Genomic DNA, 20000 nt, shown 5'->3' with positions numbered 1-20000 from the left:
GCTGCTCTAACACATTCCCAGCGTGCTGTGTTAGCAGCGTGGTGTTGCTGAGATGAACCTGGCAGGAGAGAGTGACATTATGCACTTTGATGCACTCCTTAAAGAGCGCCGCCACTCCCGTGTGTCGGCTCAGATGCGCTGCATCCCCTCATCTCCAAAACCCCACAGTGACCTCCCTTCATCTCTGCCCTCAGGAATCGAGGAGTTTCCGAGGCACTGCCTCATATCAGCAGTCAAATGACATTATAGAAATATTAATGACTAGTTGGTCTGGAGAGAGTTTAGGGTATGCCAGGAAAGTCAGCCAGCACTTAAGGTGAACCTACAAGAGATGGTTTCCCATTAAACTGCTTTTAGCAGCAGGTCAGAACTGGGAAATCATGGAGGGCCCTTCACTTAGTTCAACATCATTCTGGGCTAATAGGTGTCCTGTGTGCTAATGCAGCATTAGTCCTTCCTGATCATGGGTATACGCAAGGGATATGCTGTCTCTTCATATTTGATGCATTTCGAGTTCTGCACACAGTATTTGCATTAGGAGTTTTCAGAAATTTCAGATTTTTTTTTGTTTTGTTTTTTGTTTTTACTGAAGGATTAGTTCATTTCCAGAATAAAAATTGTCTGAAAATTTACTCACCCCCATGTCATCCAACATGTTCATGTCTTTCTTTCTCTAGTTGAAAAGAAATGAAGGTTTTTGAGAAAAAACATTCCAGGATTTTACTTCATATAGTGGAAAAATGATTATTTATATACTTTTTAACCACAAACACTCATCTTACACTAGTTCTGTAATGCGTATCTGCAACTTCATCGTTGTTTTACCTTTTTTTGCAAAGTGTGTTTGGCTTTCTTTGTATGTTTGCTTAGTAAACCCTGGGTCGGTACGTCTGCCTGTGTCACGTCAAACCTTTCATTATCATTTCAACCCTTGATTATGAAATGCGTGAAGTTAAGCTAGTGCAAGACGAGCATTTGTACAGAAATTTTTATTTTTTAAGAAAATGACAGATCGTTTCGCTACATAAGACCCTTATTCCTCAGCTGGGAGCCTTTTAAAGCAGCATTAAAACTGCAATTTGGACTTTCAACCCATTGGTCGCCATTGAAGTCCACTATATTGAGGAAAATCCTGGAATGTTTTCACCAAAAACCCTAATTTAAAGACATGAATATCTTGGATGACAGGAGTGCGTAAAATAATCAAGAAATTGTTATTCTGGAAGTGAACTAGTCCTTTAAGTATTTATTTACTAAATTAATAGATTAAAAATAAAACTATGATATGCAAAAACAATAATTTATAAGTAATGTGTGTATGTAATATATGACCCTGAACCACAAAACTAGTCATAAGTAGCACGGGTATAATTGTAGCAATAGCTGAAAATACATTGTATGTGTCAAAATTATCGATTTTTCTTTTATGCCAAAAATTATTAGGATATAAAGTAAAGATCATGTTTCATTAAGATATTTTGTAAATTTGCTACCGTAAATATATCCGATCTTAGTTTTCAATTAATAATATGCATTGCTAAGAACTTCATTTGGACAACTTGAGGCAATTTTCTCAATATTTAGATTTTTTTGCACCCTCCGATTCCAGATTTTCAAATTGTTGTATCTTGGCTAAATATTGTCCTATCCTAACAAAAACCTGTCCTAACATACATCAATGGAAAGCTTATTTATTAAATTAAAAAATGGACCCTTATGACTGGTTTTGTGGTCCAGGGTCACATATAGTAATATTAAGAATAGAACTAAATTAGAAGCATTCTGTATGAAAAAGTGGGGGGAATTTCCGAAATGAACAAAAACACCATGTAAAAAAAATGTTTAATATTAAAAAAAATATATATATTTTTAAGTTAATATTTTAAAATAGTAATATTTCACAATATTACAGTTTATACAGTTTTTTTAAGCAGCCTTAGTGAGCGTAGAGGACTTCTTTCAGCATTTAAAAAAAGCTGACCCCAAACGGCAGTGTACAGGCATGGATAAATAAATGAATACTATCCACCTACACTCCCATGAAAAAAATATTAGACCACTGTGAACATTAAAATTTGATGTGAAGGGTTAAGTAGTGATGCCTTTTTTTTCTTTTTGTTTTTTAATTTTATGCTGAAATTTTTGTGCTAAAATTTGTACATGTTGGACTTGGGAGTGAGCCTTGACATTCAAAATTACTTTATTATTGTCCTCATTAACTTTTTGTTTTGTAATGTGTTATCAAGTCTCTCTCGTTCCTCTTACTGAATGTGTGTGTGTGAATGTGCAGATGGAGCGTCTGCAGGTGGAGAATGCAGCAGAGTGGGGTCGTCGGGAGCGTCTGGAGACGGAAAAGCTGGCTCTGGAGAGGGAAAACAAAAAGCTGCGCGCCCAGATGGAAGACCTGGAGGAGCAGCTGGCACGTAAACGCAGGCAGGCAGCCAGCGCCCTGGACACTGACCTCAAGACCATCCAGTGTGAGCTGTTTGAGAGGAACAAGGTGAGAGGAGGAGAACACCATCCACACAGTAGCCTCTGACAAATAATCACAAAACTATCAGAAAGCATTTCTCAACATCTCAGCATCAGCTCAGATTCTATCTGTACAGCAGTTGAGAGATGGATGAAGTGTGGCGGCGGTTTGCAAAGTATCTAGGCCTCTTCCTACAATAAATCCAGGCAGTGTCACTGAGGTAAAGAGGCCATATCCATCAGATCCTGTGCTGCATGACGGTGGATGTGAGCAAGTGCTGCCACGTAGTTTGATTTTTGATCTTGTGTCATAGATTGGCTGTGCTGAGAAAGCTGTTCAGTGTATGTGTGTGTGTGTGTGTGTGTGTGTGTGTGTGTGTTTGTAAAATGCTATTGAGGCTCTATTAAAGTAGTGTGTCAGGAAATCCAGACACTTATGGCCAGAGCCCTTATGAGCGGCCATTAGAGCAGCCAGAGATTTATGAAGTGTTCCAAAGCTCCCTTCATATAGACGCTGTAAATCACTCGCTCACCTGCTCTCTTGCTCCTGCCTTGAAAGTAGGAAAGATTTAAAGAGAGTGGTGAAGAGGGAGAGATGAATATGAGCAGAGAGAGTTGTTTTAGAGGTGAGCGGTATCCCGAAGGGAAAGGAATGAAGAGAAAAAGGGTAAGAGTGAGCTTAGCATGTCAATTAAACTAGTAACAAGGGAAAAAGGATATCGTGCCAGGAAACGGACATGTAATCCCTGCATGCGAGGCTCAATGTGTTGGCTTATTTGTTAAATGCACAACATATGGCCATCTGAGAAGGGTGTCGTGCTTTTTTGGTGAGTGTGAGTGTGTGTGTCCACGTGTCCGCATGCTGTTGCACATTCCCACACAAGCGATGTCCCGATAGTGGCCGGCGGCCTGCAGTCTGGGAGAGAAACGCAGAGAGATTGATGAGCTTGCTCAGGAGCTGTTGAAGCAAATGGATCGATGAGGACAGGAACGGAGAAACAGGCCACGGCGCACTGAGGACGATGCACCATCACTGACAAAAAGAACAAAGTGTGATTGATACTGAAATCATATCCCGCTCCAGTCGCTTTCTCACTTTCTACCACGTTTCCTTCGGCTCCCATCCGTAGATTGATGTATACTGTCACATTTGCTGTTAAGCCCAGCATGTGCAGAAGACTTGGATTGGGGCTCAATGGCTACTTCCTATGTGAGTCTCTGTGTGTGCGTGTGTGGCATCCCTACGAGAAATGAGATATTGATTTGATCGCGTGGATAAACCTCGGTCAGTCATTAGTAGTGTCTTTGTGCTCAAGACACAAAGTCATGGAAAACTTTGAAATGTCAGGCAATTTCGAAATTGACATTTGTAGGTCTGGGAAAGTTATGCAAGTTAATAAAAATCCTGTTTATATGTATATACACACACTAAATAATATTATACTGTATATATCAAAAGTGACAGTAAAGACTTGCATATATAGTTTTCAAAAGTTTACATACACCTTGCAGAATATGCAAAATGTTCATTATTTTATCAAAATAAGAGGGTTCATACAAAATGCATGTGCTTTTTATTTAGTTCTGACCTGAATAAGATATTTCACATAAAAGATGTTTACATACAGTCCATAAAAGAAAATAATAGTTGAATTTATAAAAATGACCCCGTTCAAAAGTTTACGTACACTTGATTCTTAATACTGTGTTGTTACCTGAATGATCCACAGCTGTGTTTTTGTTTTGTTTGTTTGTTTGTCTAGTGATAGTGATAGTCCCTTGTATGTCCTGAACAGTTAAACTGCCCGCTGCTCTTCAGAAAAGTCCTTCAGGTCCCACAGATTTTTTGGTTTTTCAGCATTTTTGTGTTTTTGAACTCCTTCCAACAATGACTGTTTGATTTTGAGATCCATCTTTTCAAACTAAAGACAACTGATGGATTCATATGCAAACATTACAGAAGGTTCAAACACTCACTGATGCTTCAGAAGGAAAAATTATGCATTAAGAGCCAGGGGTGTAAACTTTTGAACGAAATGAGGATGTGTACATTTTTCTTATTTTGCTTAAAGATCATATTTTTTTCATTTAGTACTGCCTTCAGAAGCTACAGAAGATACTTAAATATTCCACAGAAGACAAAATTAGTTAAATTTACCCTGATCTTCAAAAGTTTTCACCCACCGGCTCTTAATGCATTAATTAATGTGTTTTTCCTTCTGGAGCATCAGTGAGTGTTTGAACTTTTGTAATAGTTGCATACGAGTCCCTCAGTTGTCCAGTGTGAAAAGATGGATCTCATAGTCAGAATTTGTGGAACCTGAAGAACGGCAGACAACTATCGCTAAACAAAAACAGCTGTGGATCATCCAGATATCAACACAGTATTAGGAATCAAGTGTATGTAAACTTTTAAACAACTTTTGAAATTCAACTATTATTTTCTCATGTGGAAAATGGTTGATTGATTTGTTAGATAAGACCTTTAGTCCTTGGCAGGGATTGTGTAGAGCGCCTTAAAGCTGCATTGAAACTGCAATTTGACCTTCAACCTGGTGATCCCCGTTGAAATCCACTATATGGAGAAAAATTCTGGAATGTTTCTCAATAACCTTAATTTCTTTTCAACTGAAGAAAGAAATATAAATGTTGGATTACAGGGGTGAGAGTACATTATCTGGAAAGTTTTGTTCTGGAAGTGAACTAATCCTTTAACAAGTAAATTTAAAGATTGTAAATGTAATTGAATATCCCTGTTTTAAGGCCTGGATCATAGCCCATTCTAACATACTGACTGGTGCCCATCTGGAAGGCTACATGTTGATTCGAAAGGGATTCATCGAGTTGGCCGAGGCTCAATCAGAGCTCTCAATCTGACTGTGGCAAAAGCGCGTGCACAAACGCAGCTGCAGGTCGGCACATCACACACACGCACATCAAAAAGGCTCCAGGTGAATCGTGCAGGTGGAAGTTGTGCTATTGGTTCTGCTGCTGTCTCTCTATGTGTTTTGATCAGGGACTCCTGGTTTTGTTTGGGCCCGTGACCTCTTACAAACTTCAAAGCTGGTTTGTGTGGAGCTAATACATGATGACGCTTGTGTTTCAACAAACAGAAATAAAATGAGTAGGCCTCCATCCAGATGGAGGAGCGTTAGTAAAACAGGCTGTGCTTTTTTTTTTTTATTCCTAAAGGGTTTGTTGAGTCTAGAGTAGGCAAGCTTTGAACTGGAGTTAAAGTCTCTCTTGCTCTGGGATCAAAGAGAAGTTTGTCTTTCTGAAGGTCAGTTTAATACCGTACTTTTTTTTTTATCTCTCTCGTTCTCACTCCTTTCGTCATTTTTGCATTACTCTCTCAACAGATCATTCACACTACTAGACAAATGTTTGACAAACCATATTACAATGTATTATGATTATGAAATGTAGAATATAGTAAGAAAGTAAATAATGAAGTCATATACTGACTATATATGTTTTTATTTTGTTAAATTGTTTTTATAATATGATCTGTGAGGCTCTTTGAGCTGAATTGTATGAAAGAAAAATGCTATTTGTTTTTTTTTATTATCATTATATTACTATTATAATGAAGCAATAACACAAGTGGGAGTATGGGATTTGTGTAGTGAAGTACTAAAAAATCTAATAATTAAATAGTAACATTATTATATTATATAAAAATATGTAGGCACAATTTCCATTTATATATGTGACCCTGGACCACAAAACCAGCCATAAGGGTTTATAAGGGTTTGAGAAAAATTTGTCATCTGAAAGCTGAATATACTACACTTTTCACTGATGTATGGTTTGTTAGGATAGGACAATATTTGGCCAAGATTTTAAACTATTTAAAAATCTGGAATCTGAGGGTGCAAAAAATTACAATATTGAGAAAATCGCCTTTAAAGTTGTCCAAATGAAGTTCTTAACAATGCATAGTATCAGTCAAAAATTATGATTTGATATGTTTACGGTAGGAAATTTACAAAGTATCTTCATGGAACATGATCTTTACTTTTGTTTTGACCCATACAATGTATTTTTGGCTACTGCTACAAATATACCTGTGCTACTTAAGACTGGTTTTGTAGTCCAGCGTCACACATTTATTTTTATTATTATTATTATTATTTTGTTAAAATGTTTTTATTCAGATCTGTGAAACCATTTGACATATTGCATGCATGAAAAGTGCAATTCAAATCATTTTAATATTTATAATTATTCATATTAAAAGTTTTTATTCAAAATAATTATTCAAAGTTTTGTGCAACCATATATAATTATAATAATATGCAGGCACTTTTTAAGCATTTAAGCAAAATACTTCAGATCAAAAGGATTTCCAGACACGCGGATTTGAAGATCATGGAAAAACAAGTCTTGCCATCTATCTGGTTCTCTTTCCACATACAGATGTGCTCTTCACGTTCTGTTCAACATCTCTCCTTAAACTCCTTCAACATCTGGCCAGCCACTTGCTCCTCCACACAGGTGTTTATCCCTCCTGCTCTGATGGCGTAGAGACAGAGTTCATTCACCAATCACAATGATTAATGAGCCTATATTGGCTGCTCATCTGCTGCTGTTGCTCCCACTTTCTGATGGAAATGCGGTAAACAGTATTGACAGCCAAAGTGGGAGCCCATGTGCTCGATTTTGCCTCTCTGGGTAGCAGCATATGAATCAGTGTGTGTGTCCATATGTGTGTGTGTGTGTGTGTGTGTGTGTGTGTAAATCAGCTCCTTTAGTGTGCTACATCTGGAGTAAGCCAGTGTGAAATGAATTGTCTTGCCTTTCAGATTCTGGGCTGCTTCTCCAGAGGTTTTCCATTTGGGCCTGCTGTGTTTTTCTCAAAGGGGTCGCCCTTTACTGATTGAGGTGTCTCACGCACATTTTTCTCTCCTTTTTTATTTTTCATCCATCAGTGTTTGCCAGCTCTCATTCCGCAAACTTTGTCGCCTAAATTGTTCATGATTATTCAATTTTTATGCAATGCAAGAGCTTAAAGGTGAAGTGTATCATTTCTGCACCACTAGCAAAAACAAAATGGATTTGGAAAAATAACTTTTTTCCAAACAAGTTTTTCTCCCTAAACTCATGCCATTGGTTGAGTAAACAGAAAATGTATTTTATCTGTATTTCAGTTTATGAAAATATTTTTGGTTTTTCCAAAGAGTTAACTTGAACTGTGTGGAACAGAAAAAAACATTCTTCAAATATCTTCTTTTGTTTTCCACAGAAGAAAGTAAGTCATACAGGTTTAGAACAACATGAGGGTCTGAAAATAAGAAGTTCTCTTTAAAGGATTAGTTCACTTCCAGAATAAAAAATTACAGATAATTTTCTCACCCTCCTTGTCATCCAAGATGTTCATGTCTTTCTTCAGTCGTAAAGAAATAGTTTTTTGAGGAAAACATTTCAGGAGTTTTCTCTATATAGTGGACTGCAAGTGCCTGTGAGCTTGAACTTCCAAAATTTAGTTTAAATGCAGCTTCAAAGGGCTCTAAACGATCCCAGCCTTGGAATAAGGATCTTGTCTAGTAAAATGATCTGCCATTTTCTTAAATAAATAAATAAATTAATTAATTAATTAATATTTATACACTTTTTAACCACAAATGCTCATCTTGTCTAGCTCTGCAATGCGCATGTGTACTCTGTGTGCTCCGGTTCAAGACAGTTAGAGTATGTCGAAAAACTTCTCATTTTCTTCTCCAACTTCAAAATCGTCCTACATCGCTGTTTTATCCTTTTTTTAAAGGGTGTTTGATCTTCTTTGCGTGTTCACTCTGTAAACACTGGGTTAGTACTTTTGCAGCGATGTAAGACAATTTTGAAGTTGGAGGAGAAAATCAGATAGACGTTTTAAGGATTAGTTTATTTCCAGAATAAAACATTTCCTGATAATTTACTCTCCTCTATGTTATCCGAGATGTACATGTCTTTCTTTCCTTCAGTCGAAAAGGTTTTTAAGGAAAACATTCCAAGATTTTTCTTCATATAGTGGACTTCAACGGTGGCCAGCGGGTTGAAGATCCAAATTGCAGTTTCAATGCAGCTTTAAATGGCTCTACACAATCCCATTGAAAAATAAGGGTCTTATCTAGCGAAATGATCGGTCATTTAAAAAATAATAATAATAATTTATATACTTTTTAACCACAAATGCTCATCTTGCACTAGCTTGACCTCACGCATTATGTAATCATGCACGCTCACCCAGTGTTAACAATGCAAACGTGCAAAGAAAGTCAAACACGCTTTACAAAATAAGGTAAAACAGCGATTTTGAAGTTGGAGGAGAAAATGAGATTACGTTTTTTAAACCAGAGTACACAGATGAGCATGACTTTCTAACGTGATTATGCAGAGCTAGTGCAAGACGAGCATTTGTGGTTAAAAAGTATAGTTTATAGTTTAAGTTTTTATTTCCTTTAGAAAATGACAGATCGTTTCACTAGAAAAGACCCTTATTCCTGGGCTGGGATCATGTAAACCCCTGTGAAGCTGCATTGAAACTGAAATTTGGACCTTCAACCCGTTGGCCACCATTGAAGTCCACTATATGGAGAAAAATCCTGGAATGTTTTCCTCAAAAACCTTAATTTCCTTGAACTGTGTTAGTAGAGTTCCTATGTGTTGGGACCATGACAGTCTGTCCACACATTAGTCAGTTGTCCCGTGATCCCACGCCAGTCAGCGGAGGCCTATTAGCACGGGTCTGAGTTTAAATGAACCCATTAGCACCTACTGCTATGGCTTATTTCTGAGCCACTGAGGCTGATGTCCCAGTTAGCCAGCACTGACAACATGCCATTAAAGTTGATCTACAGCCCACTGTCTAACCCAAAGGGACAAACAACTAGGTGTACGTATGTATGTGTGAAATGTGCTGTAGAAAATGTGTGGAATGCAACTAAATGATCCTAGGGTTTTTTTCCCCCCTATATTTTTCATTGACAAATCAGTTGAGGTTCTGAGCTCAAGGGAAATCATCTTCTAGATTTGCATATTTGTAGATTCAGAACATTTTAAATTAAGATGTATAAGCCTAGACATTGATATGTAAGGGTTGAGCAGCTCTGATACCGATGTCTGGGTCCAGGGCTTTTTTTTTTTTTTCTTTTTTTTTTTTTATCGAGAGAGCTCTCGGTCAGCAAAAACGCCTTCTCTCAGGACCGATAGGAGAGAAAAGTATGGGAGGTGAAATGAAGGTTAAACAGAGACACTCTGCAAAAAACAGAAGGAGAGAGACTGATGAGGATGACGATATGAAGATAATGTGCCGAAAGAGAGTGCAGTGTTCATCTCACTTACAATAGAGAGATTGTGAAAAGGGGGGGAAGGAATGGACGGATGGACAATACAATCACAGAGGACAATGGATCCGCACTGTGAAATTGCATGGAGGTAATGAAGGTGAGACATAGAGGTTGAATGGAAGAGGTGACAGGAGAGTGAGAAATAGAGAAGGGAAGCAAAGGAAAAAGTAATTGGAGCCTCAGGATTGAATGAGGAAAGTAAGAGGGGCTAGAACAGGTGAAATAGTCTCACTTTAAATCTGATGTCGGGGTTAAAGGCCATGTGATGTTTCTAGGGGTGCTATGTAGTCAGAATCAGGCCTTTCTTGCATGCTGCAATTTAATGCTTGGAGAATCCCTTATAGCAGTGCACCAACATTAGCAGCTCAGCACTCCAGAACAAGGCCAGCAGAGGCCACGGTTGTTTTTGTCTGCGTGTCTGTCTCGTGGCATTTCAATGAAGCTTTGTTTAACCTACTTCAAATACTGTGTGTAAATGGTATTTTAAATTCATGACTTTAATCAGTCTTATAAGCAATAGAGTATTTCAGTGAGGTGATGTCATTGACCCATGAAAATGTTCTGCTTGTTGTCAAACGACTTTGAAGGGTTAGTTCATTCAAAAATGAAAATTCTGTCATTAATTACTCACCCTCATGTTGTTCCAAACTCACAAGACCTTTGTTTGTCTTCTGAACACAAATTAAGATATTTTTGATGAAATCCAAGAGCTTACTGACCCTCCATAGACATCAAGGGTCCTTCCACGTTTTTTTTTTTAGCACTGAAAATAGCTTTATAAAATTCAGATTGAACCACTGATGTCACATGTACTATTTTGTCGATGTTCTTGCATGTGGAAGGACCCTTGCTGTCTATGGATGATCAGAGAGCTCTTGGATTTCATCAAAATTATCTTAACATGTGTTCTGAAGACAAACAAAGGTCTTATGGGTTTGGAACAACATGAGGGCGAGTAATTAATGACAGAATTTTGGGTGGATTATCCCTTTAAAACAGTAACAGGAGGCGCTTCAGTCATAACTAATGTTAACACGGCTGTCCTAATGTGTTTTTATCAAAATGTGGACCTTGTGGACTTATTGTTTAGATTGTTTACTCTCCTCAAAATGGTCTATAGTGTGAAATTCCACATCTATGCTCACATCAGTCCTTTGTGAGCAGGGTTCAAAATCAATTTTTTTATAGCTGCCAATGAACTGAGAACATTTACTAGCTATAAACATTTTGTAGTTGTTATTATTGTATTGGAAATAGATATTTATCCCTGTCAGCATAATTATTTGGATAATAATTAGTGGTGTGCGGTGGTGTTCTGAAATGAGAGAGCAAAGTTCTTTTCCTCAGTTTCTTTTTTTCTTTTTTCTTTTTTAAATCACATGTAAATTCATGCCCCATCTACATTTTCTTGGTTAAATAAACACTACTTACACTATCAGAAAACGTAAAAAACAACAACTCTATTTTATATTTTTACATTAACAATGTAATCAATATTCTACTTTATTCATTAAAGCCAAGTATGAGTCTCATCAAGGTAGTGTTTTTAAGCATTATTCCAAAACAATAACTCAAGGCAGTAACAATTTAAACAATTTATTTGTGAACTTATGTTTATCTATTCTTTTTAAAAGTAAATTTTGAACTATTTTTGAATGTTTTGGATCAGACACAGATTTACTTGAAATTTCACCAAACTAATTACTTGCTAAAAGCACATCACGTTTTCATGCCAATGCAAGTCTTATTTTGACATAACCAAGTGGTTTATGTCTAATCGTGTGAGATGTTTACTTACTTTTTAAATGAGTTTTCCCATTATATTGTACATTGAGACTGATTTCGCGAACGCGGAATGCGCACAAACACAAAGGCGGGATTTATTACATGAACCAATCACAGCTGAACATAACCAGTCATATCCAATCATATCGCGATGGAGGCGGAGGCATTGCCTCCTCTCACATGACTTTCCCCCATTCATTCTCAGTTACCCCCCATCAAACCCACCGCACGCTTTAGGTGGTCTGTTAAAACTCGGTGTGCTCAGAGGAGGCGAGAAAGATGTGGACTCCCACTGTTACTTTACTTGCTGGTGTAGCTGTTGAACAATGTTTCTTTAGAAAAACAAGTGATTTATAAACTTTCTAATGTTATATTTTGTAATTTTGTCATTGCTATATTTTTGTACTACAAACTTTTTTTCTCATCCACTGTTTTGAGGAGGCACTGCTTCCCTTGCTTACTCAGAGGAAACGCCCCTGATATAATGTAGTAATTATTTATTTAATTATTTAAAATTGAATTCCTGCATAATTGTGCCAAGCAGGACAGATCAGTGTGTTACTCATAGGTTTATGTGGCCGTTCCTAATGAAGTGATTAGCCAAGTGGTGGTTTTTACTTGATTTAGCATGTTTTAATTTTGGACCCTGCCTGTAAGGTTGCTTGTCAAAACCACCAACCCGCCTGTAGACTCTTAAGGTGAACACCAATTTAGATTGAGGCAGTGTAGATTGCTCACAAAGCACCATTCATTTGTAAGGCACAGCAAATTCTATTTGTAGATGGCACATCCATTTTCCTGGCCCGTTGGACTGCATGTTCCCTGTTCTCAGGTCAGGGCCACTAAAAGCCACAGACACTATTTTATCATAGCTCCTGGCCCACTGTTTTTGCCCACTGTGAAGCTGGAGTGAGTGAATCATCCTCTCAGTCTGTCATGAGAAATAGTGTTAGTAAGGCACAAACTGGCAGAGAAACCATTATGGCTCCAGCGGCTCCTACATCGCCCCCATTTTCCCATCGACTGAGGCGTCCGCCCCCAGACCACGCTCTCTCTCGGCTGTCTTATTAGACTTGATCTAATCCTCAGCTGTGATGATAGCTGTAAGGCAGGGTCAGGGGTTTTTGCTGGATTTTAGCTGCACTTGTTGAAAATGCAACAGTGTTGTAGTGTTTGTGTTCATTAGAAGATGCTTATTTATGCAAAGCAACCTAATGTAGGCTTTTTCCCTGGAGCAGCACTCGAGGACTCTTAGTAATAGGGACACTTCAGATCATGGATCCCCAATTTGTGGATTTGGAGTTACAACCTAATTTTATTAGTCAAGATCTTTAGCCACTAAGCTACCACAAAATCCCTTGGCAGCCATATTCGTAACACCCCCGGCGGCTATTTCCAGCCGTACAAATACAGCTCCTATTTACTTGAATAGAGAAAGAATTAAATGTATGTAAATGTTGGCATAATAATAATATTAATAGAGCTGGGTAGAAAATACTGATTATTTTAATCGATTCTCACTTTGACAAAACAATTAATTCTTAAATCAATTATTCATTTTCACTTAATGAACAGAACATTGTAGTGTGCCTCCCATGCAATAAATTAGCAGTAAGCTTTGTGTTGTTACTTTTGATATGAAACAATCTCAGATTTAAAATTCTGTCCATTTGTACAGACGTCAATATAACAGCTTGTAAACAGTGTCTTGTAACATTACATTAACCGTCAGAAAAACATATTAGATGAGCATAAACTTGTTAGTCAGCTGGAAAAATGAACTCTACAAAGGGGCATTTTGCCAAATTTATGCACCATATAACATATTCATTGTAATTTTTACAGTTCTTTATGTATGCCACCATGTTAATATTTTAAAAATGAATTAGATTAGAAATATAATGATGTAATTGCAACTTTATTATTATAAAACCTTGAGTATACTTTACGCATATACAAATCAGTTCATTTTAACCATCAGTATTATAGAAATATAGTACCAACTGACTCTCCTGTATATTTTACAGCATTAGTTGAGTTTTTTTTTTTCCGTGAGAAAATTTGGCATGTACTGTACGTGATATATATCCAAAGTAATCAATATAGAATTTAATAGAATCAGAAATCGAATCGAATTGAATTGCAAGCTTGTGAATCAGAATCGAATTGAATTGTGAAATCTGTGTCAAAACCAAACTGAGCCGGGGTTTCCTGCTTTAAGGCATTAAAAACACATATGAAAAAAGACATTATGTAGCAAACCTTTTTTGCAAATACAGGTAATTTACCATAGAAATATTATGTTTTGTAATGTTTATGACTGTTATAGCACCTGCCGTGATCCGATCTCTTTTAACTTTGCATGCTTGTTTAGAATCACCTGTCGCATGTGCTCACCAGGTTTCGTGAAGTTTTGAGTTTTCCTTTAGGCTTTATAGGATTTGGGGTAAACTTTTTTTTTTAGTTAATTATTGACCTAGAGAGTCCAGAGAATTGAAAGTGAAAGTGTTTTTTTTTTTTTTTTTTTTTCAAATTGAGTGAAAAACCTAGGATTAGTAGTTTTTTTTTCATCTTCTCAATCATTTAACAAACGATTTGACTGACAGCAGTGGTTCTAGAGGCAAAGATCACTAATCAGTGACCATTACAATAGGGTTTCAGCGCTATGTGCTTGAACCCTATGTGCTTTGTTGTCTACCTTTTTTTTAATTCAATTGCTTGTTCTATGTGTGTCATGTGTTTGACTATGTACAGTTGTACAGTATGTCCCTATTGATTTCTGTAGCCTCTTGGCCAGGTCATGTTTGTAAATGAGAAGTGATTCTCAAACAGTTTACCTGGATAAATAAAGGTAAAAAAAACAACAACTAATTATTAAAAATTAATGTTATAGTTTATATTAAAATAATTTTATATTACCATTTATATGTTTTTTGTGCTCTTTAATGTGTTCAATATATAATATTTGTGAGTCTTGGATAAATAAAATAATTAATTATTTGAAATGGAGATCTTTTGTTACATTATTAATGTTTTTACTGCAACTTTTGATCAATTTCATCATGCATCCTTGCTCAAAAGTATTTGTGACCCTGGACCACAAAACCAGTCTTAAGTCGCTGGGGTATATTTGTAGCAATAGCCAAAAATACATTGCATGGGTCAAAATTTTTGATTTTTCTTTTATGCCAAAAATCATTAGGAAATTAAGTAAAGATCATGTCTATGAAGATTTTTTGTAAAATTCCTACTGTAAATATATCAAAATGTCATTTTTGATTAGTAATATGCATTGTTAAGAACCTAATTTGGACAACTTTAAAGGTGATTTTCTCAGTATTTAGATTTTTTGCACCCTCAGATTCCTAATTTTCAAATAAATAAATCCAAATATTGTCCTATCCTAACAAACCATACATCAACAGAAAGCTTATTTATTGAGCTTTCAAATGATGTATGCATCTCAACCTTATGACTGGTTTTGTGGTCCAGGGTCACATTTAATATACTTTATATTAAAATAAATTGTATGACATCTTTGTCATAAGCATCTTTGTCACCTTTATAATTAAAAAGTTGTATGCTTTTCAAATAAAAAAAACACTGCTTTTTTCATTTTTTCAGGATAGTCAAGCTAATGAATGTTCTAGAGTAAATTAACAGTCGATTGACCCCTTTAACTGCAGAGCAGGACTACAGCCTACATATTGAGCGTTATGATTTCTCCTGAGTATTACATACTGTATCCTCTGCTTCATACAGTCTCTGCTGGCTGCTATCATGGCTGAGTTGTATAACTAGTTATGTGGGTGTAAGGCATCTTTATGTGAATATATATGCACACCAGGAGTGGAGCTTGCTTTTCTCTTATTTTACATGTGAGCGAGAAAGCCAGGGGTTAGATTTATGCTTCAGAAATATATAAAACTTACTGTATGTCAGGGAGCTGCAAAGTGGTCAGACATAGTTTGACATGTTTATTTAGCTAAGGCTGTTTCTAAATACATTTACTAAATCATATTATATATTTCCACCTAAAGCCTTGACTGCTTTTAGCCGGCTGTGCATGGGCGGCAGCCATTGAAGCCACTCGATGCACACCATTTGGTGAGCGTGTCAAAAAGCTCTCGTGTCTTTGCTCCCTGCTCTCGTTGCTGCAGCATGAAAGGCAAATTGCAAAGGAAATAGAATATTCTAAGACTGTGCATTTGTGATCTTTTAGAGCGGCAGTGAGAGATGGAGAGATGTGATTGTGTCTAGCGACACAAGGTGTGTGTTCTGAGCGCAGTGGGCCAGATGTTTAAGCAGATTTCAGGATCTGAAAGCCAGTGAGGAGGAAACATTTAACAGCCTTCCCCCATGCGGCTGTACAGCCTCACCCTGTCTTCGCTTATCTTTATTCATTTACTCTGGGGGCATGTGTCTATTTGCATTCATTTTTCTATAATTTTACTAAGTATTTTTTTTTTGTCTTCACATCCTCTCGCTGTATTCCCATGTGGGTAGAACCGTATGTCTCAGTCTGTTTGTGTTGATCAGGTGTCTGTTCCTGTATCCCAGGTTTCCACTTCTCACTTTCCATTTCCTTCTGCTGCAGTAAATTTCTGTAGCATCATAGATCATTCATCAAGACGTGGCATGTTTTATTCATCCAGCCCCCTCTTTCCTTCTACTTTCTTTCACTATCAAAACACTCACCAAAGATGGCTAGGCCCAAATTAGCAGATGAAAAATTTAACTTTTAAGTGGAGAAGGCTGTTAAATCACAGGCTTCCTTTTTTCGATATGATGTCATTTGTAATTTTACCTTCCCCCCCCACTTAACATGTATTTTTCATCTTTTCAGATGGTTTCTGCCCTCTGTCTCTCATGCTAATCTCTCTCTTTTCTTTGAAGTTTTCTAGTTTCGCAAACAATGTTTCACCACCATTTTGCATGAACAAAGGAACTTTTTTACCTGTAAATATCTATCATTTCACAAACTGTGTTGTAAGCTGGGTGAGAGGCATTGATAGGCATTGTGTTTCTTTGAGGAGTTGGACTGTTTTGATGTTTTTTAATTATTATTTTTTTTAATGATCTGTGTCTGGTTAAATGACCTAAAATAACAAGAGTGGCTTTATAAGTCAACATATAGTTAATTTTATTTCTGTATCATTTAACTTGCTTAGACAAGGCACATTGCCAGTAGTATAGCAGCTGGGGCATGAGTAATCGTTTGTGATACATACAGTTGAAGTCCAAAGTTTACATACACCTTGCAGAATCTGCAAAATGTCAATTATTTTACCAAAACATGAGGGAGCATACAAAATGCATGTTATTTTTTATTTAGTACTGACCTGACTGAGATATTTCACATAAAAGACATTTACATTATAGTCCACAAGAGAATGATCCACAGCTGTGGTTTTTGTGTAGTGATAGTTGTTCATGAGGTTCTTGTTGGTCCTGAACAGTTAAACTGCCTGCTGGTCTTAAGAAAAATCCTTCAGGTCCCACAAATTCTTTGGTTTTTAAGCATTTTTGTGTATTTGAACCCCTTTTCAATAATGACTATGATTTTGAGATCCATCTTTTCACACTGAGGACAACTGAGGGACTCATATGCAACTATTACAGAAGATTCAAACTCTCACTGATGCTTCAGAAGGAAAAACAATGCAATAAGAGCCGGGGGGGTTCTTATGAAGGGTTAAGGGTTCTTAACTTATTTTGTCTTCTGGGTAACATGTAAGTAGCTTCTGGCAGTACTAAATGAAAATAAATTATATTTAGGTAAAATAATAAAAATGTACACATCCTCATTCTGTTCAAAAGTTTACACCCCTGGCTCTTAATGCATCGTTTTTCCTTCTGAAGCATCAGAGAGCATTTAAACCTTCTGTAATAGTTGCATATGAGTCCCTCAGTTGTCCTCCGTGTCCTCCTCAAAATCATACAGTCATTGTTGGAAAGGGTTCAAATACACAAAAATGCTGAAAAACCAAAGAATCTGTGGGACCTAAAGGATTTCTCAGAACAGTGGACAGTTTAACTGTTCAGGACAAACAAGGGACTCTATCTATTTAACTATCATTAAAAAAAAACAGCTGTGGAACATTCAGGTAACAACACAGTATTCAGAATAAATACAAGTAAACCTTTGAACAAGGTAATTTTTATAAATTCAACCATTGTTTTCTCTTGTGGACTATATGTAAACGTCTTTATTCAGGTCAGTACTAAATAAAAAAATAACTTGACTTCTTAAACATACCAAGATAGCAGGGTTGGGGCCATTCATGAATTGAATTGAGAATGAATGGTAAATTCCAATTCACTTCCTGGAATGGAGTTGGAATTGCATGCAGCTGACACAAAATGGAATTGGAATTGAATTGGAATGTCAGGAAACAGAATTGAAATCAAATAAATTCCACTAAATTCCACTTGAGTTGCTAAATAAAATAATTTGACTTGATTTGCTTAATAGTTTATAGTACATTAAATATTGTAAATCACATAAACAACAAACATATAAAAGAAATACAAAGTACTGTATGTTTAGTATGTTAAGCATGATCATTTCACATGCCAAATTTCAGGAAATGATGATAATTTGATGCAATGAAAAGTGAATGAAATACATGAATGAGCATGACTAACTTTTTGAGACATATATTATGTGGTAATCATATATTGAATATATAGTACATCCAGAAACTTATCTGTAATTCAATTATTAATTCATAATGTACAGTTCTCATTTTTATGTACTTGCATTTGACCAACTCTATTTCATACATAACTTGGTATTTGTAAAGCATCATAAATAAAGTGCAAATGTATGTCTCTAAATGTAATCACAAATAAATGCTCAGAAACGGCAATAAACGGAATTCAGTGGAATTTCCCTGAATTGAATTCCACTTCCTGTAATTCCAATTCAATTCCAACTCTGTTTCCTGTAATTGTTGTTGAATTCCAATTCCATTTCCTTCTTTGAATTGGAATTGTTGAGTTCATTCCTGAATTGACCCCAACCCTGCCAGATAGATCCTAACCTTGTTAAGCACTGAACTGGTGAGCAATTCCAGCTGCAGTGTTGAACCGATTCCTCATTTGAGAGTCTCTGCATTATTCTGTCTTCCTATGCATTTGGCTTACATAGACGACAAGCCTTTTTGGGGGACTTGAATGAATTAGTGTCATTGTAAAGCTACAATATTTGAGAAATCACAGATTTGGAATGCTTAAAGGGTTACTCCACCTCAAAATGAAAAGTTTGTCATTAATCAGTCGTTCTAAACCTGTAAAAGCTTAGTTCATCTTCGGAACACAGTTTAAGGTATTTTGGATGAAAACCGGGAGGTTGTAACTGTCCCATTGACTGCCAAGTAAATAGCACTGTCAAGGCCCAGAAAAGTATGAAAGACATCATAAAAATAGACCATCTGCCATCAGTGGTTCAACCATAATTTTACAAAGCTACGAGAATACCTCTTGTACGGAAACAAAACAAAAATAACGGCTTTATTCAACAATTCGTCTCCTCTCCTCTTTCTCCACTTCTCTTAATATCTCCGAAGTATATTAATAGTTTTCTAAGAGTTTTATTTTAGTTCTAGATTTTAGTATTTAGTAAACCTTGTTTTATATAAGTAAATGTAAAAAACATTGTTCTAACCCTTTCAAATTAACTAGGCTGTTTTTTGCTCAGGTAATAAAATGAATAACAATGCTTACTCAGGAGTGGCAAGTTTACTTTCTGGTCAAATCTAGTTTGCACTGCGCCATCTTTCAAAACAGCCTCTTGCAAAGCCTGTAATACATTGTGACAAGTTCACAAAACAATCTGCACACAAGTTGTTAAGAGGTGACTGATGTGATCAGGGATCAGTCACTCTTCTCTATAGATATGCAGGGCTGCATGTGCCACTCCACAAAGAGTAACTGGTTCAACAGTTGGCGAGCTTTCCTTATAATTAGTTATATATTAAAGGAGAACTCCGGTGTGATATTGACCTAAAGTGTATTGAATCATGATACCGAGTGTGAACGTACCTTGCATATTTCATCTCGGTTTGTGTCCAGCTGTCCGAAATCTGGGGTCAGTTAGCCGATGCTCACAACAGCTTGTCAATGAAAGTCAATCGGGCATCGAAGGAGCCATGTAAATAAATCACTGTTTTACGCCATTTACGAGGCACAAAGTAGCTCCACACTTCATCGGTAGACTTCCTAGGGCCCTGACATTTAAAACGAGACATTGAGAACTCAGAAAAAGCACCGGTAGTTTATTTACAAGAAGATTTATACAGACATCTTCCACCAGGAACAGAGCAGTCGCCGCCATCTTAAATGTAGTCACGATAAGTCGAGTGTCGAGCACGAAGGAAACTACAACCTGATACGTTGATAACCTGATAAATT

General features: G+C 36.6%; 1 protein-coding gene across 1 annotated transcript in view; it reads left to right on the top strand.

Moving 5' to 3' along the window:
• The window catches only part of ccdc102a (coiled-coil domain containing 102A), a 102465-nt gene that overhangs the window by 66402 nt on the left and 16063 nt on the right, over window positions 1–20000 (top strand). Inside the window, exon 6 of the mRNA XM_073837135.1 lies at window positions 2291–2500. Within this exon, the coding sequence (XP_073693236.1) occupies window positions 2291–2500 (210 nt within the window). The remainder of the gene's footprint in view (window positions 1–2290; window positions 2501–20000) is intronic.

The sequence above is a fragment of the Garra rufa genome, chromosome 3, assembly GCF_049309525.1.
Source record: "Garra rufa chromosome 3, GarRuf1.0, whole genome shotgun sequence".
Classification (NCBI taxonomy): Eukaryota; Metazoa; Chordata; class Actinopteri; order Cypriniformes; family Cyprinidae; genus Garra; species Garra rufa.
Note: the sequence above shows the minus strand (reverse complement) of the source record. Positions and strands in the feature narration are given on the sequence as shown.